Below are 26954 nucleotides of genomic sequence, written 5' to 3'. Positions count from 1 at the left end.
CGGCCCAATGATACAGAGATGTCCGGGGGCAGGGGTCCCGTATGAGACTGGGTGCGGATTGCTTCTGTGGGTAATACCTGGTGGGCCGGGGCTCGGGCCCTGTCATGCGGGGAGGGAGCAAGCCCTTCATGTGGCCTGTCCAACAGAGTCCATCAGAAAAGATAAAGCCACAGGAAGAAAATGATCAGCGAAAATCAGCCTCTTTAATGCCAAAAGGAATCAACGTTTTGGTGCCTTTCACACAATCAATGGGACCATCCTAAGGACTGAGCGAGGGTCAGTATTCGTTCCTTCAAATGGTTGCTGTCAAAAGACTAGAAGTATTTTCATCAAACTAATTATTTTCTCAAAATGACATTAATGACCTAGGTTATTTATCCACACATAATCGAAAATGCCATTGTTTCCATAATCCATACCAGAGTACCTATCGAGATAGTCAGTGTATACCCGGCATCTCTGAAATCCTTTTGATCATTTAACCCTTATACTCTACACTGTAATGTGACATTATTCGCACCTTTTCTTTTCACTCAAAAGTATCATAGTTTCTATAGTATATGCTGCAATGTACATAATCAATCAGCTTTAAAATAAAAAAGTATTCAATATCCTTGCATATTCATATTTGACATAGCAGTACAGTGCAGACATAATATTGCCCTCATGTAGTGACCAAACCAAATACAATAACTATAGTTACTAATATCTCGAAGAATTACTAGTAGTAACCACCCAGATGTATGTCACAAAATCGATTAACAAAATTGCGGCATTGCCAAAATATTGTGTCAAAAATATTGACTAACAAAATATTATGAAAGTACGTATGAATACTTAAGTATAGATTTACTATTCCTAATTCTGTGTATTTTTTAAATACGTATATTTTCAAGATAAATAGATGTAGAGTTAAAAATGTTCATAAAATTAAACCAACCTATATATACATACCTTCTTGATATTGTAGTAGTCTATATTCTGGATACAATATTTTGGCTGAACGGTATTTAAAACTCAAGATTGTTGTAGAACACCAACCACTCCAATGAATAAAACCTGATTACTAACAGCAATAGCATGAAAAACTTAGTCAAAGTTAAAATTCTTTCACCTGGCTAATGACTAATGAAATAACCACAACAAAAAGTGGCCATTGGCACAAAGGAAATACTAACAGGTATAAAGCTTGTCAGCTCGTTTTGAACTATAATTCAAAGAGCATCTTTAATTATATTTTGGATTGGTAACCCATTTGTTTTCAAACATCAGCATATCAGATTCCAAAATGTTTTTCTATCAAATATGTACTTTCCATATTGGGATACCACTCAAAGAAAATCATGCCTCACTTTGACGATATGGACATGTACTGGTGAGCTACCTGTAGTGGACATGTACTGGTGAGCTACCTGTAGTGGACATGTATTGGTGAGCTACCAGTAGATCCTGAGCTACCCGTGGGAGAGCCCTCTTCCAAATACTCAAGTCTTTCATAAATATCCTGCAACAATATTTTCTTTCAAAAACTATTAGCTAGATGGGTTAGTGGGTGCTGGGCAATAGTTTGTGTTGTCTTTAGCTTGTAGGTGAAATTCGAGCTGGCCCCTCCAGTGATGCTATTATGTTGCTTGTTTTCATCCTTTGAGTATTACTCTTTTCACTGACTTTAATCCACTGTCCATACTACTGTACATCCTATTATTGTATTTACGCACCCGCTTACTTTCTTTTGGAGTGATAAGATTTGTTCCAATTGACTCGATTTATATTCGTTATTAAAAGGTTTCAGGAACTCCTTATGTGGTGTATAGCAGTGGTAACTAGCAGTGTACAGAAGTGATAACTAGTTGTTCCCCCTACAGTTTACTGCATTGATTGTGTGCTTCATAGTTTATTGCAGCGACAGAATGGGTGGGTATGGATATTTGTATCCTGAATAATAATAATAACCGCAGTCTAATGTTTTATGCACTACATGTTACCTGCAATAGTATTTCATAGTTGCATGCAAACATTTTTTTAGGTCATTCTCGTACTAAGCAATGTGTTAGCTAAGTTCCTGAAACAAGTAAAAATCTCTATACGCACAAAATGTATTCCGTCGTAGAAATTGGAGATTCCTTGCAGGAAACCTGGGTAATTAGTCGCATGTGTCCTGTAGTTCTTCTATTAAGTTACAAAATATGTTCCTATGCATCTATCACTGTCTAAAAAGCTTGCACAGTTCATGAAATGTCTTTGCCCCACAGGGATGGATGAACGAAATTCACAATTATGATCCTGAAACGTACCATGCCACTTTAACACATTCAGTCTTCGTACGACTGGAGGGGGAAACCTTACGACTATCGAAGCCAAATAAAAATGTTTCCAGAAGAGCGATCTACAATGAATCAAAGCCGGAAGTAACCTACATCAGCCAGAAAATCTACGATCTGACTGACAGCAAGGTAAGAGAGGATCTGAACTGTGATGCTGTCAAGTTGCCGCATACTCAGTTACGTGATACAGTGATAGTGAGCGTTTGTAATTAAATAGTTCATTTAGTGCCCTTTGAGGTGACAAGAAGCGTTCCAGTGGAACCATTGCATTCTTTTCTAGAACTTCCGAATGTAAAATGTTGTGCTCGCCAAGAATGTGCACCATCTTATCTCTCTCGCACTGATGTCACTTCCAGCAAGATACAACCGTTCTGGGGACAAAGACCTCTGCATCTGTGGTGTGGGCCTTTATAAATGTCTCCTAGGATGGAGGGGTTCTAAAGAAATCCACTTGTTCATTTTGGTGCTAACCGCAGGGGCGGCCTTAGGCATGTGCAAGCTGTGCACCTGCACAGGGCCACCACGCCAATATATATCCTAGCCCCTTCGCTGCTCATGACGAGCTCAGCTCGTCATGAGGCACACTGGTCGTGTGCTTATGACGAGCTGAGCTCGTCATGAAACAATGGGATTCATCCATCAATCAGCACAGGAGGGGAAAAGCCATAGCAGCCAAGGTGTTTTAATATAATAATCCTTTGAGGATGGATACATGTTTGCGTGGCGGCCCCTGGCAGGGGTTTGGCGGCCTCCGGCTCTGTTCCACTTCCAAACACCCTGATACAGAAAGATGGACAATGAATGAAAAAAATAGCGAGAGTGAATGGAAAGAGGAAGGGTGCAACTTTTTTGCCCAGGCTCATTATGGCTCCGAGACTGGCCCTGGAAGTGAGGTGATATATGAAATCTGCGTTTTCATGACGTCAGAGCTCTGATAATAGCCACGCTGATCATGGAAGTGCGTTCATTATACGAGGTTTTGGATTCTGACAATGCTCTGGTTTTGCTACCGTTCTGTAAATCTACATACAGAGACTGGACGTAGGTGGGAAGCAGTATTTGCACGGTTGGAATGCGCTGTGATTCTGTGTACAGCCAACAAAAGCCATGATTACTGGTATGAACCAACTCACCTCCATTCTCTTCCACACTGGAAAAGGTTGAACATTTAGTCCTGACAAAGACAAGAGTAAAACATGTTCCTTGTGATGAAAGGCTCCGTTTTCTGTTAAATCTAATTTAAATATGTGCTTTTATGACTTCCACTTCTTAACATTTGAATTATGTATTTGCAATACATTTGTACATTCCAACCGCAGAATTGGAAAGATTGTGTCTAATATGATACCCCCACCAGAAAATAAGTATCGTTATTATGATTATTACCGTTTATTTATGTATGAGGGTGTTGGAAATGTGACTCACTGCTCCAACTCTTTTACCCATTCAGGTACAAGACCTATCAGTGGGCTATTCAGCATCTGTCCATTCGGTCTTTCAGAGATAATCCTGGTAGTTGACCTATTGTGCTGAGCATTGCTAATCTTACAGCCGCGAAAGCCTTGTCTGCTGTGACTGAATCTGAACGAGTCCTACCAGCCATTTAGAGTCATTAGGATGCAGTAAATAGTCAACCTCCCCCATTGAGCCAGCATCCCCACCTAGAACTACCACGAGATTGTACCTTTACCTTTGATCCTGTTTAGTGCCCCACAGCCTTTTGCCTAAATTTACAATTATAACAATATTGCATACCTTTAATGTGACATTTGATGACTGACGTATACAGGTATCTACTGCCATTTACAGGAAAGTCTGGCATGTGACTGACTATGCCTCAGTCGTGACAGCCTTTCAGTGGGAATGGTGACATTTGATTGACTCAGTGGCAAGTCTGTTTAATTTTCAGAGATGGTCTTGACTCTGCTGCTGGAGGTTTGCCACAAACCCAGTCATGCGTTACAGCTATAGTGAACCTTAACCTTTTGTACTTGAATTTCACATTTAATTTCAGAAGTGAAAATAAATCCTGATCCTAATTCCAGAACAGTTTCCCTGTCGAATCCAACAAGATACAGCCATTTTGAAGAATAGAAACCTCTGCATACAAGGGTTCTTCCTTTGGCACATGCTTTCTTTTCCCCTTCCATCATAAAACTAACTTGCTAAAATCCCGGAAAGCCCTGTAGATGCACTTATTCCATTAGGGCCTTGGTAGTACTAAGGTTGACTATCCTTATTGCTGAAACCATTCTGAGAGCTTTATTTACCCTATCTTTACCTTGGCCATAGCACTTTGAGCTAGAATCTGTGCAGTGCTAGCCCTATATAACAATAATAAATAAAATATACAAATAAAATAGTCGATAATTGTATTGCAGATATTTGCAAAGGCATCTCAGGGTTCTTAGGCTTAATTTATATTTAAGATTATTTTCCAATGTGGTTATATGTTTCATAGGCTGACTTGGCTTGGACCATGCGTGTATTTCACGGGTGGGAGAGAGCCAAATGAATATTCAGGTTCGAAATCGTTGCAGGATCGGATATGCTAATAGAAGCTATGTTGAAATTAATGCCAGTTACGTCTTTGTAGGAGAATAAATAGTCCATTCTGAACACAGGTAATGTGAATGAGAGAATAGAAAGTCATTTCAGTAAAGGTTTTGAAGGCACCAAAAGTTTAAGAGATTGCGGTCTTAAAAACAATTCTGAGAAAAGTAATGTTTGATGGCTGGAATTTAGTATGTGCGTGCCCATCTTCAAGCGGTATGCACATTCGTCAAAAATAAGGACAGGAACGTCTAGAATTCAAGAATCTTAGAAACTGGAGTATCCGTGTTTGCAGTATAGCTGTTAAATCAGGTCTCATTACTTGCTGGCAAATTGTACTACATTGTAGATGCATCTGTGTGCGTGTGACAACCTTCAATAATTAAGCCAGATCACTATTTCTTCTAGTAGTAGAATGTGATGTCATAGCTTGTGCAGTCCGGTATTGTGATTCCTTGTCATCAACAATGTGGGGTTGCATTCTCCTGTAAAGGGGTAGACCAGAAGGCCTTCACTCTGTAGGAAGGTGATGCTTCCAGTCAGGCCTCCTGTTAACATTTGGTTTACATCAGCAGTGCGTCCGTGGTTGCACGCTAGTTATATGCCCGGGATGCCCGTCACCCCCTCCCAACACAATCCCCAAGGATGGGAAGACGGACGCAGTTCTCAACTTTTGGAAGGCGGGAGGGAGTCACCCTCCCGGCCGTATTTATTAAAATATGAAACAAAATTAAAACATTAAATAAAAGTTTCATAATCATGTACAATTTTCATTTATTACATTTCGATGAAGACATGTTATTTGGCTAACCTTAACAAAACTCTAATACAAAGGTATCCTAGCCGAGTCTAACACCCTCATGGCCAACTGTAATTTCCCTTGTCTTGTTGGGGGCCCCTCTTTCCGCTCGACGCCATCTTAAAGGTCGTCCGAGCACCCGTGTGAGGTATCCGTAGGAAGGACAGCGTGGACTCCCCCCCCCCCCCCCCCCCCCCCAACCCCCACACTCTCTATCACATCCGCCGTCGCGGATATCCGGGCCCCGGGAAATTCGTAGGAGGGGCATATAGCCGCCTCCTCCCTTGGGAGGGGCCTATGGCCGTCTCCCCTTAGGCGACCCATCCTTAGTGGGTGCCGCCTCCCAGTGGGAGGGGCCAATGGCCACCTCCCCCCGGGCGCTCCCATCCATAGTGGGTGGCGCCCCCCTCTAGGGACCTTGAAATTACTGCTCACCGATCATGACCTTACCGCCCGACCAAAAAATAAATACGACATTTGTTCACCTACTAAGGAAGAAAATATCAGCATACTTAATTGTATCAAACTGTTTACTCCTGAAAGAAAAACAGACAGACCAAAGTCATATCGTCAATCTAGACATTCCTTCTCCTACTATACGGAGGGAAAAAAGATATTAAGAGCAAAATTTTATTGCAAAACAAACATTGCCATAAGGGGCTGGTGGGTGGGTCAAAAATGGCTCTTTGTTCCGTCGAGGGCTCACGAGCAACGAGTGGGTGCAGCCTTCCAAGCATAGGAACAAGAGGATGCTTCTTCGGATTCCCGCTCTCTTTATTCTTCTTCGGGAGGGAGTGTACCCACCCCAGGTACGCCTACTGGGCGTGGTCTTCGGTGTAAGTGTCTAGGACAACCTCTCTTGGGCGGGAAAAGGCGCGCCCCGGCTACGCCGCTTCGGGCATACCAGCCGAGACACGCCCCCCGCCCAAAATGGTTTCCCGGGAGGATCAGGGCACCCGATCATACGTTCGGGGGGACCGAGTGGTCGCCCCTTTCCATGACAAGCGCTGATGCTGCTTGCACGGCAGAGCTGGGTCGCAGACTTAGTCAGCTTACCAATGCACATAAGAGAGGTAAGTCAGGGTGAGTCACGTTTTCATCTCTTTTTATTTAGTGCCTGTTTAAATTTCTTTTGACTCTTTTGCCACTTTGCAAGGTGGCAGGTTAGGTGCAGACAGGTACCAATATCTGCCTTTGTCAATCTGCCAGTCCATTTTAGGGGAGCCGAGTGCAGAAATGCCAACTATGTGCACATATCTTGAGCCTCAGAGAGCTTAGTCCAGAGTGAGAAACATTCTGCTAATTCCTGTAGAGGACATGCAAACGATGTCCTGTCCATTGAGATTTGCAGACCCATTTGTGAATCTGTTACATGTTTTATTTACTCAAGTGTGGTATTGTACTGCTAATGGTTTAGAGGGTATGTATAATGACTATTTTATCAATTACATGCATGTCTGAAGCTGCCTAAACCAATTTACCCGGTGTAAATTCTTCAAATTGTGTGGATGAGGACACTGTGATCTTCTAGCCCCCTCCCAAATATCCAAATGAACTGTTAGAACTGAAAGGAGCAGCAGTGAACCAACAATGTTGCCGCCTCGATCTATGTAAATGGAAGTATTGTTAACAATGATTGACCAACGGGCTCACGATTATCAAATGAATTCCAACCAATAAGATTGGCAGTCCATGGAGGAAAAATGAAATCGGGGTGGCATTTCAGCTTTCACTTATTTCTGACCTGTATAGTAGGAATCAAGCCAAAGATATTAAAGCAGTGCTAGAAATGTCATGTTTAAAAAAAAAAAAAAAATTACGAAATCTCTTTCTGGTGTCATATGGGATGATATTTTACTATATCAAATGAATGATTTGTTATCCAATTCTGCAAATGTTCAGCTTGGTGTTAATTGCCGCAATCCACATTGTTAGTCGACATAAGGAACAACATATTATTGTGATGAGACTGTTCCTTCGAGCAACTATTGCTGTATTGGTGACTTGGGTGCGCATTCTGTGTGTGCAAACACCAATAATATAACGAGCCTTTTGGGGCTTTGAACTGATGTGGAGGCTGCTTCGATGGAGTAAGAAGGATTGTTGGAGAGCTAGAAACGGAGCCTTGCAGCCTCCTCGTCTGTAACTGAGAGCACCGCTGGGATAGATGTACAGGATTTGAGTAAACTACTAGTTGTGGGAGTGTTACTCTTTCTGGTTTCTGTCCACATTGTGAGGAAGACAAACATCGGGATAAGAATCAGAAGCAGGTGGGTTGATGGAAGCTACCCTCGCTCCTGTTCTGCAAAGGTTGAGAGAAAAGAAAAACTAACTTAGGGAGTTTAGTGAGACGAACACACACACAACTACCTTCAATCTGGTACAGTAATTGAAAGATTTAGAAGATTATTCTAAACTGGGGCATTCAGGTGATAAAGTTTCTAAAGCCCATGATATGACTGTTTTTGTTACTGACCAAATAACTGATCATGGCAGTTCCTTGGCTGGGTAGAAAGCTTCTTTGTGCTTGTTTGGGAATTCATCTTGGATCATCACACATTAAGGAATGCAGATGGTGGAAGCTGTGGTGTATACGTCGCGCTGCCAGCTCTGTGCTGACAAAGAGCCTTCTGACTGCATGAGACGCTCTCCTTCTGAACGCAACCTTTGTTTATTTCGAGGGTATTGGATTCAGCTACGTCTTCACAAGGGATGAAGAGCTGTCTCCTTTAGCATGCTTGTATACAGAAAAACTCGTGCTCTGTCAAAACGTGTCACATCACTAGGCAACCCCGAACAATGCTAGGTTTTTTTGAAGTCTTAGCTGCTGAAATCCGTCATCTAGGCGTCGAATGAGTGGTCTAACAGCACGTCAGTCACAGGTAGTGACCGTGTGCCTTGCGTTGTTGTTGAAGGGGACTTTAATGTTAGTTTGGTTTAATCTTTCTACATTAAATACTTTGGCATATATGTAATCAAAGGCTGATATACTTCTGGGATAGACTCAATAATAATTCGTTAAATCCAAGAGGCGAAAAGCTCCTGTCCTTTTTTTAAAGATTACATTTGTGATTTCTTAATGACTGGGTGGAAGTACACCACCGACAAGCTTTGATCTTTGTGCCCTAGGGTTGATGTCCCTTATTGAGCATACATTACTAAATGGGCCTGATTTTCGATTATCTAGTATACACAAGAAGTTTAATTGCTTGATAATGATTGCTTACCCCTTGGGCTCCAGTATCTTCTAATTGTGTATCCCCTCTCTGGAAAGCGACCAGCTATCAAAACTACTGGAAGGATAAAGTATATGGAATCTACTTTTGTAATTCATTGTGAGAAGGGTGTCTTACCCAGTACTTAATTTGTAAAAAATATAAGTGTCAGGGCCATCGCCTGGGCTGCAGCTTACACCACCCATTGCCCCGTGCCAGGGCTGCCAATGAAAGTACAAACACAACTACTAACCATCACACCCCCACAGTGTGACAATGCAGACTATTCCATGCCCCCTGTGTTAGAAGAATGGCTTAGGGGGCGGGTATTAGTCATTTTTTATGTATATATGGATTAATAAACCACTGTTTTGGTTCCCATCTCCAAATTGGATCAACAGTGCCACCATGTGCCAGACTGACAGTCATAGGGGTTGGTGCCGACATTTAGTTCCCAGTGCCGAATTCGGAAACTGCTGGCTCAAATTAAGCACTGGTCTTACCTCTTTCTCATTTTATGAATATTGCCATGTTCTGGGTGCACATATTTCACGAATTAGTGCAAAATAATGTTTTAATTGCAGAGGAATAGACAAAAGCTTTGAGAGCCCTGAATCATCTCTGATCCCTTTACATGCTTCCCCATTTAGTATGAAATGTGAAACTTGTACCCAGAAAAGGCAAAGACATGGGAATAATCTGAAATTTAGAATTGATGAATTAAAATACATTGGGCCTGTCTCAGAAAAATAAAGTGTAACTCTATAACCATAGATTTCCACCTGTATTTGGTGTAGATTTACAAATATTTTTGAAATTCTCAAAACAATTTCAGTAGGAATCCTGAGAGTAGGCCCGGGCAGTAAATTCCGTCCCGCTCGCGGAATTTGGGTAATTTCGCGTTCCACGGAGAACGTAAAATTTAGCGTTCCGCGACTTCGCAAAATGTTTTGCTTGTCCGTGTTTTCAAAATGCGTGTTCGCAAGATATTTCCCCCCGAGCACGCAAACAGCAATTGCAAACAGGAAAAAAGCATCGCGAACAAGCAATTCTGCGTGTTTGCAGAATTTCTGCGTGTTCGCAGAGATTTTTTATAGTTTTGCTGAGATTTGCATAACGCGATTACTCAAATTCCGCCCACCCCTACCTGAGAGTAATTATTTACTCATGACCAGCTGCACTTTGTGTAAACCTATGCAAGTGTAAATATTTATCAAAAGCTCTTTTGCACTTGCTAATTGTTTTCTCCTTCCATAAGAAAACATTTTCTCCAGCTGGATACCTTCTACACATACACTCTTGCCAAGTTTAGGAGTGTTCCCTCTCAAATGTGCTCGTTTTTTTAACGTTTAGCAAATTTCCATGCATTACTGTCTTGGAATGCCAACAACGTGACCATTGGAGTATATGTACACACATAAAATATTGCACCACATGGGTGTGATATATGTAAGTACATTTATCTTCAGGTGTAAATTTTCATTTTGTGAATTGCAATGCACTTTTAAATCATGCTGTTTGTGTACCTTAATTGCTCAAATAGCCTCGTTAATCGGGACCATTATGTTTATTGTTTGGGAAAATTCAGTGGTTCTGGGTGCTGATTTATATTTAAATGCAGTTTGTTAAAAAAAACATAAAAACAGTCCATGTTTGTATTTTCTCGGTATTACTTAAAAACATTGTTTCCATCTGGTTATTTCAGATACCTGAAAATGCGCCATATAAAAACAAGCATTTACAATGCAATGGTCTCGGCATTATTAAAGGTAGAGCTATTGGCATTGCTCATGACATTTTTTTGTGTTTTTTTTAAAATCATAAATGAATGGCATTGTCATTTACAATGCCAATAGCTTAATCGCTCGCAAATGCATGACCTATTGCATTTACACGCACACAGAGCCACACACACAAAGCCACCCACATACACATACAGAGCCACCCACACATACAGAGTCAACCACACAATCTGCACTCTGCACTCACAATCTGCACTCTGCATTCACAATCTGCACTCTGCACTCACAATCTCCACTCTGGACTCACAATCTCCACTCTGGACTCACAATCTCCACTCTGGACTCACAATCTCCACTCTGGACTCACAATCTCCACTCTGGACTCACAATCTCCACTCTGGACTCACAATCTGCACTCTGCACTCACAATCTGCACTCTGAATCTGCACTCTGCACTCACAATCTGCACTCTGAATCTGCACTCTGCACTCACAATCTGCACTCTGAATCTGCACTCTGCACTCTGAATCTGCACTCTGCACTCTGAATCTGCACTCTGCACTCACAATCTGCACTCTGAATCTGCACTCTGCACTCTGAATCTGCACTCTGCACTCTGAATCTGCACTCTGCACCTGCACTCTGCACTCTGCACTCTGCACTCTGCACTCTGCACTCTGCCTCTGAATCTGCACTCACAATCTGCACCCTGCCCTCAAAATCTGCCCTCTGCACTCACAATCTGCACTCTGAATCTGCACTCACACTCTGCACTCTGAATCTGCACTCTGCACTCTGAATCTGCACTTTGCACTCTGAATCTGCACTCTGAATCTGCACTCTTCACTTTGGATCTGCATTCTGCACTCTGAATCTGCATTCTGAATCTGCATTCTGAATCTGCATTCTGAATCTGCATTCTGAATCTGCATTCTGAATCTGCATTCTGAATCTGCATTCTGAATCTGCACTCTGAATCTGCACTCTGAATCTGCACTCTGAATCTGCACTCTGAATCTGCACTCTGCACTTTGAATCTGCATTCTGCACTCTGAATCTGCATTCTGCACTCACAATCTGCACTCTGAATCTGCACTCTGCAGTTTGAATCTGCACTCTGCACTTTGAATCTGCACTCTGCACTCTGAATCTGCACTCTGAATCTGCACTCACAATCTGCACTCTGAATCTGCACTCTGCACTCTGAATCTGCACTCACAATCTGCACTCTGAATCTGCACTCTCCACTCTGCACTCTGAATCTGCACTCTGCACTCACAATCTGCACTCTGCACTCTGAATCTGCACTCTGAATCTGCACTCTTCCCTCTGAATCTGCACTCTGAATTTGCACTCTACAATCTGCACTCTTCCCTCACAATCTGCACTCTGCACTCACAATCTGCACTCTGCACTCACAACCTGCACTCTGAATCTGCACTCGGCACTCTGAATCTGCACTCTGCCCTCTGAATCTGCACTCTGCCCTCTGAATCTGCACTCTGGCCTCTGAATCTGCACTCTGGCCTCTGAATCTGCACTCTGGCCTCTGAATCTGCACTTTGCACTCTGAATCTGCACTCTGCACTCTGAATCTGCACTTTGAATCTGCACTTTGAATTTGCACTTTGAATTTGCACTCTGAATTTGCACTCTGAATTTGCACTCTGAATCTGCACTCTGAATCTGCACTCTGCCCTCTGAATCTGCACTCTGCACTTTGAATCTGCACTCTGGCCTCTGAATCTGCACTTTGCACTCTGAATCTGCACTTTGCACTCTGAATCTGCACTTTGCACTCTGAATCTGCACTTTGCACTCTGAATCTGCACTCTGCACTCTGAATCTGCACTTTGCACTCTGAATCTGCACTCTGAATTTGCACTCTGAATTTGCACTCTGAATCTGCACTCTGAATCTGCACTCTGCACTTTGAATCTGCACTCTGCACTTTGAATCTGCACTCACAATCTACACTCTGCACTCACACTCTGCACTCACACTCTGCACTCACACTCTGCACTCACACTCTGCACTCACACTCTGCACTCACACTCTGCACTCTCACACTCTGCACTCACACTCTGCACTCACACTCTGCACTCACACTCTGCACTCACACTCTGCACTCACACTCTGCACTCACACTCTGCACTCACACTCTGCACTCACACTCTGCAATCTGCACTCTGCACTCTACAATCTGAACTCTACAATCTGCACTCACAATCTGCACTCACAATCTGCACTCTGCACTCACAATCTGCACTCACAATCTGCACTCTGCACTCTGAGCGAGGCGCCAAAAAGTGAAAAATATTGTGTAATTAAGGCAAGCTCATAGGTCTAATCTCACTTAATGTAAACAGAAAGGCATCCGTGAGGCATACTTTAGATCTAATTGCATTCACAATCTGCACTCTGCATTCACAATCTGCACTCTGGACTCACAATCTCCACTCTGGACTCACAATCTCCACTCTGGACTCACAATCTCCACTCTGGACTCACAATCTGCACTCTGCACTCACAATCTGCACTCTGAATCTGCACTCTGCACTCACAATCTGCACTCTGAATCTGCACTCTGCACTCTGAATCTGCACTCTGAATCTGCACTCTGCACTCTGAATCTGCACTCTGCACCTGCACTCTGCACTCTGCACTCTGCACCTGAATCTGCACTCACAATCTGCCCTCAAAATCTGCCCTCTGCACTCACAATCTGCACTCTGAATCTGCACTCTGAATCTGCACTCACACTCTGCACTCTGAATCTGCACTCTGCACTCTGAATATGCACTTTGCACTCTGAATATGCACTCTGAATCTGTACTCTGAATCTGCACTCTGAATCTGCACTCTGAATCTGCACTCTGAATCTGCACTCTTCACTTTGGATCTGCATTCTGCACTCTGAATCTGCACTCTGAATCTGCATTCTGAATCTGCATTCTGAATCTGCATTCTGAATCTGCATTCTGAATCTGCATTCTGAATCTGCATTCTGAATCTGCATTCTGAATCTGCACTCTGAATCTGCACTCTGAATCTGCACTCTGAATCTGCACTCTGAATCTGCACTCTGAATCTGCACTCTGAATCTGCACTCTGATTCTGCACTCTGAATCTGCACTCTGCACTTTGAATCTGCATTCTGCACTCTGAATCTGCATTCTGAATCTGCACTCTGCAGTTTTAATCTGCACTCTGCACTTTGAATCTACACTCTGCACTCTGAATCTGCACTCTGCACTCTGAATCTGCACTCACAATCTGCACTCTGAATCTGCACTCTCCACTCTGCACTCTGAATCTGCACTCTGCACTCACAATCTGCACTTTGCACTCACAATCTGCACTCTGCACTCTGAATCTGCACTCTGAATCTGCACTCTTCCCTCTGAATCTGCACTCTGAATTTGCACTCCACAATCTGCACTCTGCACTCACAATCTGCACTCTGCACTCACAATCTGCACTCTGCACTCACAATCTGCACTCTGCACTCACAATCTGCACTCTGCACTCACAACCTGCACTCTGAATCTGCACTCGGCACTCTGAATCTGCACTTTGCCCTCACAATCTGCACTTTGCCCTCACAATCTGCACTCTGCCCTCTGAATCTGCACTCTGCCCTCTGAATCTGCACTCTGCCCTCTGAATCTGCACTCTGGCCTCTGAATCTGCACTCTGGCCTCTGAATCTGCACTCTGGCCTCTGAATCTGCACTTTGCACTCTGCACTCTGAATCTGCACTTTGAATTTGCACTCTGAATCTGCACTCTGAATCTGCACTCTGCACTTTGAATCTGCACTCTGCACTTTGAATTTGCACTCACAATCTACACTCTGCACTCACACTCTGCACTCACACTCTGCACTCACACTCTGCACTCACACTCTGCACTCACACTCTGCACTCACACTCTGCACTCACACTCTGCACTCACACTCTGCACTCACACTCTGCACTCACACTCTGCACTCACACTCTGCACTCACACTCTGAATCTGCACTCTGCACTCTGCACTCTGCACTCTACAATCTGCACTCTACAATCTGCACTCTACAATCTGCACTCACAATCTGCACTCACAATCTGCACTCTGCACTCACAATCTGCACTCTGCACTCACAATCTGCACTCTGCACTCTGAGCGAGGCGCCAAAAAGTGAAAAATATTGTGTAATTAAGGCAAGCTCATAGGTCTAATCTCACTTAATGTAAACAGAAAGGCATCCGTGAGGCATACTTTAGATCTAATTGCTCCTTGGATAATCCTTATTTGAAATTCTATATTTTGATTGTCAACTCCTCCCCTCGGACATCACCTTTTCGGGATTCCTCACGGACTCCATTGATGGAAGATCAAATTATGCAGTAGGCTGATGCAAGTATTTCCTGTTTCTTTGTTTACTATACATTCTGTCACATCAAGCCTTTTTGAGCCCTGCACACACAAACGGAAACTCTCATTTGCCTTAATAAAGCCAGGATGGACCAAACACCTTATGTCCTTATGGGCAGCAGACACGTTGTATTGTGGCCTCACTTCCATTAGACTGTAATCGGATTAAATGTAGTGATCTCTAATGTGTTGTTTGTGATTACCATCATATTGAGAGAGCTACCTTTTTTTGGAATGGACTCTGCCAATCTTCACATCATTCTGCAGCTACACAAACTCTAAAACCACCCACCTGGCAGTAGCACGCAATACAACATCTCAGTATGTGCAGTTGACCATCCTCCACTTCCATCCAGCTGCAACTGAGAATGCACCACCAACATCCCACCAAGCAATCCCTCATGGATCAACACCTTCGCACTGTGCAACGTTTGGTTGCTGACTCCTAAAACAACAAACGTCACTTGTCCCCACGTGCAGCCCCGAAATCCAGCACAATCGAAGCACCCCAGTGCCACATCCACCGCCATACGATCATGAATAAACAAACATGGGCGAAAGTGGCCTGGGGCTCTCGCACTGTCTGATCATTCTTCCGGAGCGAGCATCAAGGATTTTGTTACAAGCAAAGCGGTCATTTGCATCGGAGAACCGGCAGGACTCCCGCTGCTCCTGCATCCTTGGCGTTCACGCACACCGCTGCAACCCGCCCTCCCCGCCGCCCGCGGGCGCCCTCCACACAGACCCGGGAGCAGCGCCCGAGACCACCCGCGCCCACCCCCTGCCCAGCCGCTGTTTAGGTAGGAAAAGAAGCGACAAACATCAGAGGCGCTGCTGCCCCAGCCGGAGTTCCCTCTCCCTCGCTCCCCTCGGCTCTCCTCTGACAAGATCAGCCCGAGATTAGCAGATCCATGCTTCCCTCAGCGCCTCGGTGACTCCTGGGGGCTCCCCGGACACCCGCCGATCCTAATCCTACCAAACTTTTCCGAAAGTTCAATAAATATGCGTGTATATATATATATATATATATATATATATATATATATATATATATATATATATATATATATATATATATATATATATATATATATATATATATATATATATTGATTGTGCCGGACGAAGGGTAACACAGGACAAGACGCGACGCACACGCTGCACAGGAAATGTATCATCAAATATTAACATACAAAAACCAGAAAGAGAGCAGTCATCGGCGCGCAGCGGAGACGCTGGCGCCGTGAGCGTGCGCGCGACCAAATCCGCGCGTGGCCAGCTCTTGTCGCTCCCTCTCCATTCAGAATGCTGGGCGCGTGGCCAGCTCTTGTCTCGTTTGTCGGCAGAAACGATTGCTATAGTTCTCTGCCGAGAATGCGCTTCGCGCGTCTCTAGGCCGAGACCTAACAAAAAGAGTATCTATCCACTAAGATATTTTCAAAATGTCTTCTCTTCCATTTGGAGGAGTAGGTAAAGAAAAGTGAATATTTAAATTCCTACACCAACCTGGCTTTAGGGCTGGATTATCTTCTGCGACTAGTTGTGGCATTTTGTCCTCTTTGGTTTGTGGGCATTAAAAGTAAAGTTCCCCTTATTTGTTTTTTTAATTGCCCACCTGTCTTTGGCTGTGTAGTAATGATTAGTAATAATATTCTTTGGTCAAAATGAATATTGCACTCATAGACCAAAATCTACCTACATTAGTTTGACTGTTCTTTAGGAGACACTTGGGAGAAGAGTAGCTGGGCAGCACAGGGCAATAATCCAAACAAAACTTTACCTATTTAATCTTCACGGTAAGTAATTAATATGCTTGATTTGCAGCCCCTGAATTGCAGACTACAGCATTACCAATTTGAATATATAAATCAAACACATATTGGTCTCCTATTTGCTTTCAGTGCCTCTGTTGTTTTCTCTAAAGTTAACAAGTTGCTAATAAATGATGACAGATACACAGGTATGAAATTTCGTACTGTACACAAAGAAGCCGAACTACTTTGCGGAAAATGCAACACTTGCAAGAGTTGACGTTTCTACTTATATTGGACTACATTTGATTCCTATGTCAATATGCAGTAAGCACACTGCGGCACACATACCAGAGTCATTGCAATTACTAAGTTTTTGATGCTGTCTTAATGGGCCTCATGTACGAAAAGCTTTAGTGCTCAAAAACCCTCTGGTTTGGTTAATCGGAGCGTTTGCAAAGTCTAAAACTGTTTTTCAAATGTACTAAACTTATTTAGCGATTCTGAAAAGATTTTCCGAATTGCTACATTGGTTTGGAAATGGTTTAAAAATTGCTTTTGTAAGGGGCATGTTTTCAGCGTCTCTTCAAATTGTGATTCTGACCCTGATGTGTCAAATTTTTGCAACTGTAATCCAGTCGCAAAACATTTAAAATTGACAGACTGATTTGCAGAGTGAAAGTGGTCCGTTTGAACCGCCTCCCTTTCTGAAACTTTAAAAAAGTTTTAAGCAGAGCAGGCAGTAGTCCATGGGACCACTGCCAACACTCAGTGGAACTGTTTGAAATCAGAACCTGTTTTACACGCAGTCAAAAATATGGTGGTCTGCTGAACACTGCGATAGCGGCCTATCACAGAAGCGCAAATTACGACCTTCCTACTAAATTTTCATTAGGGAGGTCATTCTGCGACCCCTGTGATTCTTTATTTTGTGAACTGACCTATTTGTCAATATGTTGGTTCGTAAAATTAGAATTGATTTACAAAACGTTAGCCCTCAAATTTGCGACCACTTTTTGCAAATCAATTCTTGGTATGTAAGGCCTGACATGAGTTATGGCGGCCTTCATTTCGCCCCTCATCGCTCTCATTTTCAAGCCAACGTTGCACCAGTGTCGACATGCAGGATAGGATCTTCAATCTAAAGGCTGTTCTGGAATCTGTGTAGCATGGATATTATATGAAGAAAATTCCTTAGCATCCTAACTGAATCACAATCTCTGTTTTTTGCCTTGATCTTGGTTTAACTTGGATTTCTTTAAAACTCTTCCTATTTACATATTGGGAGTCTCTTTTGTCATCTTTGAAGAATTGATTGTTGCTTCCAAAAAGATATTAGGGAAGAGATCACCGACTAATCAAAAGCATTAAAAGAGCAACTACATCTAGAGATACACGAAAAGTTGGCCTGTAATTGATTTCAATAAATGTATTCTACATACTAAATCCACCCGAACAAAGATACACTATGAGACTTCCTTGTGCTTATGATCCTCTCTGACTCCCGTGATGGGAGTGGAGCCAGCCAGACATTGTGCAAAGGGATCAGCATGGGCTACGCTTACCTTATCTTTTCTTTTCATCTTGCTGAGGAGGTGCTTAGCCCAGAATACAAATAGCTTCCAGTGCCACAAAAACACATGCCAGTCTGAGACCATGCTGTGGCCCGGTGATGCTTTACGACTTCAACCTGGCCTACTGGATGAAATAACAATGGATTAATATAACACTCTGCTCCACTTTCCTAGGACACCTGGGTACCTAGTTTATGCTTTATGGGTAGCATGCACATAATACCACCTGATATGCCCCCATATGACACTGCACTGGAGGAAACCTGACTAAGAAACTTCCAACATCAGCCACTTGAAAGAGATGTACTGCTCAACCAATGGGTAAGACAAAACAAGGTGCAGCATTCACCGGGGATTGACTAGCCCTCTCTTGCTTCATTATCACAGCCTGCGAAGCACATGCCCCTGATGCCAGGGATGAGATATCCAGTACCGTTGCCCACTCCTTCTTTAATCCTGAATCGCCTAATCGCAGGTCCCCAGCACTCTGCACCAAATAACCGAGGTGGCCTCTTGATAGCCTCTGTATCTAATACATTGGTGATTGAGCTATCAAAGACCTTGTCTACACCATTTAACTATTATAAGTCCCAACGCCTCTGACTCTCTAAAAGACGGGCACCAGAACCTACACTCTGTCGTACTTGTCCCCAATGGGCTCTTGGACATCTACAAATGGGAGCCACGCTGGAGTCATTATGCATATAGTGCAGCATTAGTAATTCTTCCCTGGAAATCTCCTTTGCTATATTGGTTATTAGTGCATTGCATCAGGTTTGCTACTCATGTCTTTATTATGCCCAGTGAGACAATTACTCTGCACAGAGGTGCTCACATGGGCCAATGACACTTCACGACAAGAGATTGCAAAAAAATGGTCAAACTAGATTCTAAGGTATGAAATCATTATATGCTGTCATATGAATATTTCACAAATGCCTGGAATTAGCAGAGAAACATTAGCAACACAATAGAAGAAAGACTCGAAAAATGCCCAGACTAGGGTCAGCAAATGTAGTATCTCAGATGAGAGTTCACCTAATGTACCACATTCTTGCCGAAACAATGTCTGCTTCCATTGCATGGCTGAGAAGGCGGAAAAGGATTATGTAATGAGTTTCCGGGCCATTCTGATCCCACATTTCCTTGGAATACAAGTCGCATGTCAGTTGGAATTTTAGAGACCAAGACCTAGTTGCGCTGGGAAAGGAGACCATTCGTGTCCAACCAAGGTGAGAAGCAAGATGGCGGCCGCTACTGCAGCCGTGTGAGGAGCTGCTCGTGTTCTCTCCGGGGATCTGACCCAGCCTGGCGTGAGCGTGGAGCGTGGCGCCGGCTGCCGCCCATCTGTGAGCCGAGTGTTGGAGGTTACGCAGGAGAAAAGGTCGCTCTGCTCTTTGGTAGCTTTTGTGTGAATCCGGGCTGCTGGTCCGAGTTGCAGGACTGAAGCCGATTCTTTTCCCCGGTTTAACCGTCCGCGGTGCTTTAATTTGCCTTAATCACGGCGTCTCAGTCACAGCTTATCGCAAAACTTCAGTTCTGCTGCAAGGCGAGGCAAGCCGAGTGAATTGCTGTGAGACAGGTGGAGGAGGCAGCGTGGGCATCTGTGCTGACGGTGGAACATTGTAACAAGTCCGCCCTGAAGGATTCTGCCGATGCTTTTTGCTACATTGTTAAGTTCCAAGATCCGAGGAAAGCCGTCAGCGGTGCTTGAACAAACGGCTGGCGGTGATATATTGTTGCAATTCCACCCTGAAGGATACTGCCGGCGCTTCAGTTACATTGTTTAAATTTAAGTTTTAAGACGCGATTAAAGGCGTCGTCAGCGGTGTTTGAACAAACAATTGTAACAGCTTTTCCTCTTTCTGCTATAACGCTCGGATAAAGACACCTTGGTGAGTGGGGAAAGATATCTTTTGTTTCCTGAATTTGCAACATTGTGGTGCTTGAAAACTTTCATTGAATATCCAGCAAAGTCAGAAAGTATCGAACTCTCAGAACTCTTAGAGGTGATTTAAGTGACTAGGAAAGATTAGGAAAGACTCCCCCTATTCTTCCAATTCTTTTTTCTTTTGGCATACTGTTTGGGATATATCACTATTCATTTAAACATGGCTCCCAAAGGCAGAGTAACCAAAAAAAACACCTCTAACTCAGTTAACTCCACAAATGTTGTGAATTCTGCAAATGCTCCAAACACTAGCACTAGCAATACAGTAGACCCAGAAAACCGCAATTTACAAATAAATGGAGTTTCTAAAGAGCCCACAATACCTGAGTTATTCAAGAAAAAGCCTACAAATATCCTTAATAAAGGCTCTACAACTGAATTGACCCCATCAAAGGTTACAGCACGTTCTAACCCCGATAAAATCAATTCGAACCAATTAGCTAAAAATGATGCTGTTATAGCTCCTGTTGATGAAGATGCTGGTATAAGAGGGGAAGTCAACGACAATGACGCAGTATCTGAGCTTTGCCTTGCTGTAGAGGGAGTTAGAGTTTCACCTAGACCAAACGACCTACAACAACAACAGGATGCAGAATCTGTAGAGTCTGGGGGCCAATTCTTTTCAATGTCTGATCTATCAGTTACATCAGAAGGTGATCTTGAAGAGGAGCTCCTAAATGAGGAGCATCCTCAGGCAAAAGATTGGGCGGAGGAGTGTAATCAAATCACAGAGGAAGATATGCTCGGCCCTGACTTTCTGACTAATGAAGGAGCTTCAAATACAGTCCGTAAGGTCATAGAGGAAAGGGCTAAGGAGAATTTAACAGCAATGAATCAACCTCAATGGGATGGGGCTGATGTAAATAATGAACACAATCATGAAAATTCTGAAATTCCTGAGCTATTAGAAGAGACTGAGGAGATCACTTTAAAGTCCATATACAAGTTACAGGCCTCAATGTATCGTATGATTCTAACTCACAGAGAAGAAACCAAGGCAGAGGGTCTTCGGACTCAGGGAGCAGTACGCAAACTTCAAAATGTTGTTCGACGATTGGCCAAGTCTAGTACGGACACTAATATTAGAGTGCAAGAGACTGAGACACGTATTACAGCGGTTGAGGATGAGTTAACGCTACAAAAGAACTCAATTAAAGACTTGGACAGTACTAGGCAAGATGTGGACTGGAAGCTAACCGATTTGGAGAACCGCGCTCGGCGCAATAATCTGCGCATTTTGGGAGTTGGAGAAAAATCAGAAGGGAAAGATACTCGACGTTTTGTAATAGACTTGTTTGCGGATGCTTTTCAGGATCTCACTGGATGGGACTGGGATAAGGAAATTATAAGAGCCCATCGGTTCCCATTTAACCAAAAAACAGACCAGGAAGGGAGGAACAAACATCCAAGAGCTATTCTCATCTGTGTGCAGAACTATCTTCTCCGTGAGATTCTTTATGATTTGGCAAGACCTTCTAAACCTAGAAAAGGCTTGGGGCACAAATTTTTTGTGAGACCTGATTTCTGTGCTGCAACTGTTCAACAACGTTGGAGACTAAAACAGCTTATGGCACCAATGCAAGCTAAGGGGGGTCAAACCTTCTTACTTAACCCTGCTAAACTCAAAGTTGTGCATAAAGGAAGAACCATATTTTTTGTATCGGAGATAAAAGCGCAACAATACTTAGAGACTATGTAGTAAAATGTTATAGGAACGAGGTTTTGTTCAACATTGCAGTTAGATTGAATAGGCTGACCCCCTTAGCAATATGTCTTGATACTTAACTTGCTGTTTTTTTTATATAGCTCCAGATGCGCTGTATTTTCTTTTTGCTATTTTTGTCAGGAGGGTCAGACCCGGATGGAACTCACAGCTGATACTCACATTCCATCAATGAGGGCAATAGCCCTTACGCTTCTGGTGGGGGGGTGGTGGGGGAAGGGAGGGGTGGGGGGGTACCAAGGGGTGGGTGGGTGGGAAGAATTTTTTCTTTTGGGGTGCAAGGTCATACAGCTGAAACATGTACTTGTCTTTTGTTTAAGATTCATTTTTGGTAGATATCGAATTTCGGCAGTTGTTGCTCATATGTGTGTGGTTAGTCTAGCTCACTCAAAAATATTTTATAATGGCTAAATTGTCAATATACTCTATCAATGTATGTGGTTTGAATGATAAAAGAAAAAGAGGTATAATGGCCCAGATGCTATCAACTATGCGGGTGGATGTAGTTTGCATTCAAGAGACCCATATTGCTTGGTCCAATAGAGGGACCCTAAGAGATCTTGGGTTGGAAGTGGTAGGATGCTCTCGTCAGGGTGCCACAACACGTGGGGTTGCAATACTCAAGAGGCGTGGAATGGGGGAAGTTAAAAGAGTTAAAGAGGATTTATCTGGACGGTGGGTGATTGCAGAACTTAAAGTTGGAGGTTTGGTAGTTACTATATGTTCCTTGTATGGATCTATATTGGATGATTCTGGTGCACTTGATTTTTTAAGTCTAGAGCTGGCACAATGGTCACCCAATATTATTTTTTGTGGAGATTTTAATCTACATTTGGAAGAAACATTTGATATTCATAGTAGGATTCCATACAAGGGTAGGAAAAAGAAGGTATTTACAGCACTTAAAGGGATCATCGAAGAGTACAGACTAACTGATGTAGGCCATGAGAAGCGAGGAGGTATGTTTGGACACACTTTTTTTTCTGCACCGCACCAAAGATTTTTTAGATTAGATTATTTTTTTGTATATAAGGGATTATATGATGATTTAGCTCAAATAGAATTTGAGGTCCTTCCAAAAGTTATCTCAGACCATAATCCGTTAATACTCAAGTTTGCACTGAATATGGTTAATACTACCCGCTCATGGTCTTTTGACCGCAAATTACTGTTTGACCCAGTTTATGTTGATCGTATGAACGTGTGGATTCCGGAATTCTTTCTTAATAATAAAGGCACTACATTATCAGAAATAGTTTGGGATGCTTTCAAATGCGGGGTTCGGGGTGAAACACTTAGTTATTCTTTGAGTAAACAAAAAGAGACCCGAAACCAGGTAACTTCTGAACTTAAAAATCTTAGATCTTTAGAGGTTCAACTTATGCAGTCATGTAAGCGAGGTTTACCTACGGAAACTATTATAAAGAAATTAGCAGCTCTAAAAAATACGATTTATCAACGATATGCTACGAAACTTGCACAACAAGTCTCTGCATTTAGGACAGAGTTATATGAAGTTGGAGAGAATTCGGGTAAAATTTTGGCAAAGAGGGCAAGGCAGAAAGCAGCTTTTGCTAGTATCAATAAAATAGATAACCATCTAGGGATAACAGTTAGTAAATTGGAAGATATTCTGAGAGTTTTCAGAAATTTCTATTCCCAATTATATACGGATGATGATCGTCCTGATTGTTTAGACCAGATCAATCAGTTTATTCATCCAGTATTGAATACTATTCTATCTACTGAAGAGAAGGAGAAACTAGATCTGCCATTTACATGGGAGGAGATCGAACTCTCCCTAATGTCCCTAGCTTCAGGAAAAGCTGCAGGACCTGACGCCATTCCGTTAGAATTTTATAAACTTTTCAGGAATGTATTGAAAGCAGAACTATTGGATTTATGTTTAAATGCACAGCAAGGTAACTCCCCCCAATCATGGCACGATTCTATTATTACGGTGTTTCTTAAAAAAGGCAAACCTCCTTTATTGCCCTCATCTTTTCGTCCTATTTCACTTATAAATTCTGATAGCAAAATTTTTTCAAAAATTTTAGCGGTTAGACTTTCTAATATTATTTCCCCTCTAGTCTCTAAATACCAACATGGGTTTATCCCAGCTAGAGACACCGCGGATCACATTCGACGTGTGATCTCCTTCTTGGATTGGTCCCAAGCAACTCGGTCTAATATTGGACTCGTATTCTTAGACGCTGAAAAAGCTTTTGACCGGGTTGCTTGGGATTATCTTTGGGAAATTCTGCTCAGGAAGGGATTAGGTCAGGGGATCATTAAAGCTTTGAAAACTTTGTATATTACCCCAAAAGCATACATTCGAATCAATGGACAATTATCTTCACCTTTATCAATCTCCAGGGGTACCCGTCAGGGATGTCCCTGTTCTCCTTTACTTTTTGCTTTCTATATTGATCCCTTAATTAATCGTTTTTTTTCAGAAGTTAATATCAAACCCATACATTTAGCCAATATTAACTACCGAGTCCTTGCTTATGCCGACGATATCGTGATTACTACAGCAGATGTTCAAACAGCCTTACCTATTATTGATCAGATTGCTAAACAGTTCGGGCTCTTCTCGGGTTATAAACTTAATTTGGAAAAGACTCAAGTTTTGTGCTCCGGAGAAAACCCACCAGCTAATATCCCCACTACTTTAGAAGTCACTTATTTAGGAATTAAAATCTCGCTACCTATAGAAAAAATACCAGAGCGCAACTTAAACCCTATTATCACCCAAATCAACACTTTATTACAGCGTCTTGATCATTTACGGTTGTCCCTCTATGGCCGAACCAACATCTTAAAAATGCTGGTTCTACCAAAGGTTTTATACTTATTCCGCACAATTCCTCTGGATTTCCAACTACACTCTTTCAAAAATTTAGAAAGAACCATATTTCGCTTTCTTTGGGGCTATAAACGCCATAGAAAAGCTGCTAAAAAAATGATTCTTAGCAAGGAATGTGGCGGATGGAACGTACCGTATTTTCTTTTTTATTACTTTTCTGCTGTCTTACAATACATTGGCCCTCTAATTTTGGGTGAAAGAATTGAACTTGCAGAATGTCAGACCCCATCAATTTACCAAATGATTCTGGGTGAGAAAGTTAAGGGTAGCTTTTTGAGAATAGTAGAACCCAGCTATCACAAAAAAACCAAATATAAGATTTTGAAATCAGCTTTTGGAGTCTGGCAGAAAATTCAAAAGCATATTAAATTAGCGAAATTAAATTTCTATACTCCTCTTATATCAATGGAGCTATTTCCGGAAATTTTTTATGATTTAATTATGTTTAGGTGGCAGCAGAAAGGAATAAAGCATCTGGGTGATTTATTTTGTAATGGGCAAATGATTTCGTTTCAGGATTTAATGATCAATTTTTCAGTGGGAAGAAATGATTTTTTTAAATACCTACAACTTCGTAGCTTCTTACAGGGCCATCCCGCAATTCCACCGATTAAAAATTCTTTATTAGAGCTTTTACTAAGAAAACCTCGAATAGGTGCTATATATTCAAGTCTAATGCAGGAATTTGGGGATGATTTAGGCCAATGCCAGATTAAATGGGCCAACAGTCTAGGCATAGTAGATGTGGATATTTTATTGTCAATAAGAATGGCTGCAGAATGTCTTATAACCGGGATGATGAAATCCCAACACTTCATGTGTATCCACAGCCTTTATTATACTCCTAAAAAAGTAGTTAAATGGAGTACATCGGCAGGCACGAATTGCAGCCGATGCGGATTGTACGCAGCCGATGAATTGCATATGTTCTTTTTTTGTCCTAAATTATCATTGCTGTTTCAACAAATTGAAAATTTTTTGTCTATTATTTTGAAATGTAATATAAAGTTAACTAATGAATTAGTATTGCTTGGTATAGACCACACTACTATTCGGCCTAGACCAATCTCTTATTTTCTATTTTTATGTATGGCCGCAATTAGATCTTGTATCACCAAAGAATGGATTAGTCAGGATCCCCCCACGTTCTTTATGTGGAGGGAAAAATTATTATTTATGTTTAATATGGAATCTGCTATCTATAAGCTCAAGGGGGTTAAAAAAAGAATCATGGGGGAAAAAATATGGGCACCAATTGCCGAGTGGATTTGATTTAATTTTATGTACTCTATAGTTGTTATTCCAAACTGTTTTCTGTTAAAAATGTATCATATAATTTGATTTTCTTTTTTTGATGACACTCTGCTCTTCTTTTTTTATATATAGTTTTTTGTGTGTTGTTTATTATAATGTTTTGCTGTATTTCCTTGCAATAAAATAATAAAACTTTAAAAAAAAAAAAAAAAAAAGGAATTTTAGAGACCAAGACCTAGTTGCGCTGGGAAAGGAGACCATTCGTGTCCAATCAATGCTTCTTTCTAGGACATCAACATGCTAGAACAGTTCTTCAAGCGACTAAAATGGATGCTCCATCCATGCCTCTACTGATTCATCAATCAATCAGGGGTTTATAAAGCGCGCTACTCACCCGTGAGGGTCTCAACATTAACAGAAGAATAGCTTCAGGTGCTTTTCCCTCAGTTACAAGAATGGGACTTCAAATATGGCCTCTTAGATAAAGTGAATATGGTCAACACAGTAAATGGGAAGACCTTGGAACACACTGTCCTATATGCATTCTGAAATCCTTGGACTCATTTCACTCCACATCCATAGAGGTCATGATAGACTCTTATCCACCATTTCAGGAATACAAATCCCAACTATGTATTTGAGGCTTGCAGTAGGACCATATTCATCTTCTGAAATGACCCACAAACGCTTGGACAGGAAAGGTCTGTACCAGAACATAAAAAAATGACTGAAAGGGACAAATCAACTCCAAACCATGACTGTGACAGTGATTCCAGGAGAACA

The 26954-nt window shown here is 42.2% G+C and overlaps 1 protein-coding gene across 4 annotated transcripts in view; it reads left to right on the top strand.

The window, feature by feature from the left end:
- The window catches only part of TEX2 (testis expressed 2), a 716722-nt gene that overhangs the window by 425912 nt on the left and 263856 nt on the right, over window positions 1–26954 (top strand). For all 4 annotated transcript variants that reach the window (XM_086930910.1, XM_086930912.1, XM_086930911.1 and 1 more), the window contains exon 3: window positions 2253–2453. In XM_086930910.1, coding sequence (XP_086787036.1) covers window positions 2253–2453 — 201 coding nt within the window. The remainder of the gene's footprint in view (window positions 1–2252; window positions 2454–26954) is intronic.

Source organism: Lissotriton vulgaris, chromosome 7 (genome assembly GCF_964263255.1).
Source record: "Lissotriton vulgaris chromosome 7, aLisVul1.2, whole genome shotgun sequence".
NCBI classification, from domain to species: Eukaryota; Metazoa; Chordata; class Amphibia; order Caudata; family Salamandridae; genus Lissotriton; species Lissotriton vulgaris.
This window is presented reverse-complemented; position numbering and strand designations above follow the sequence as displayed.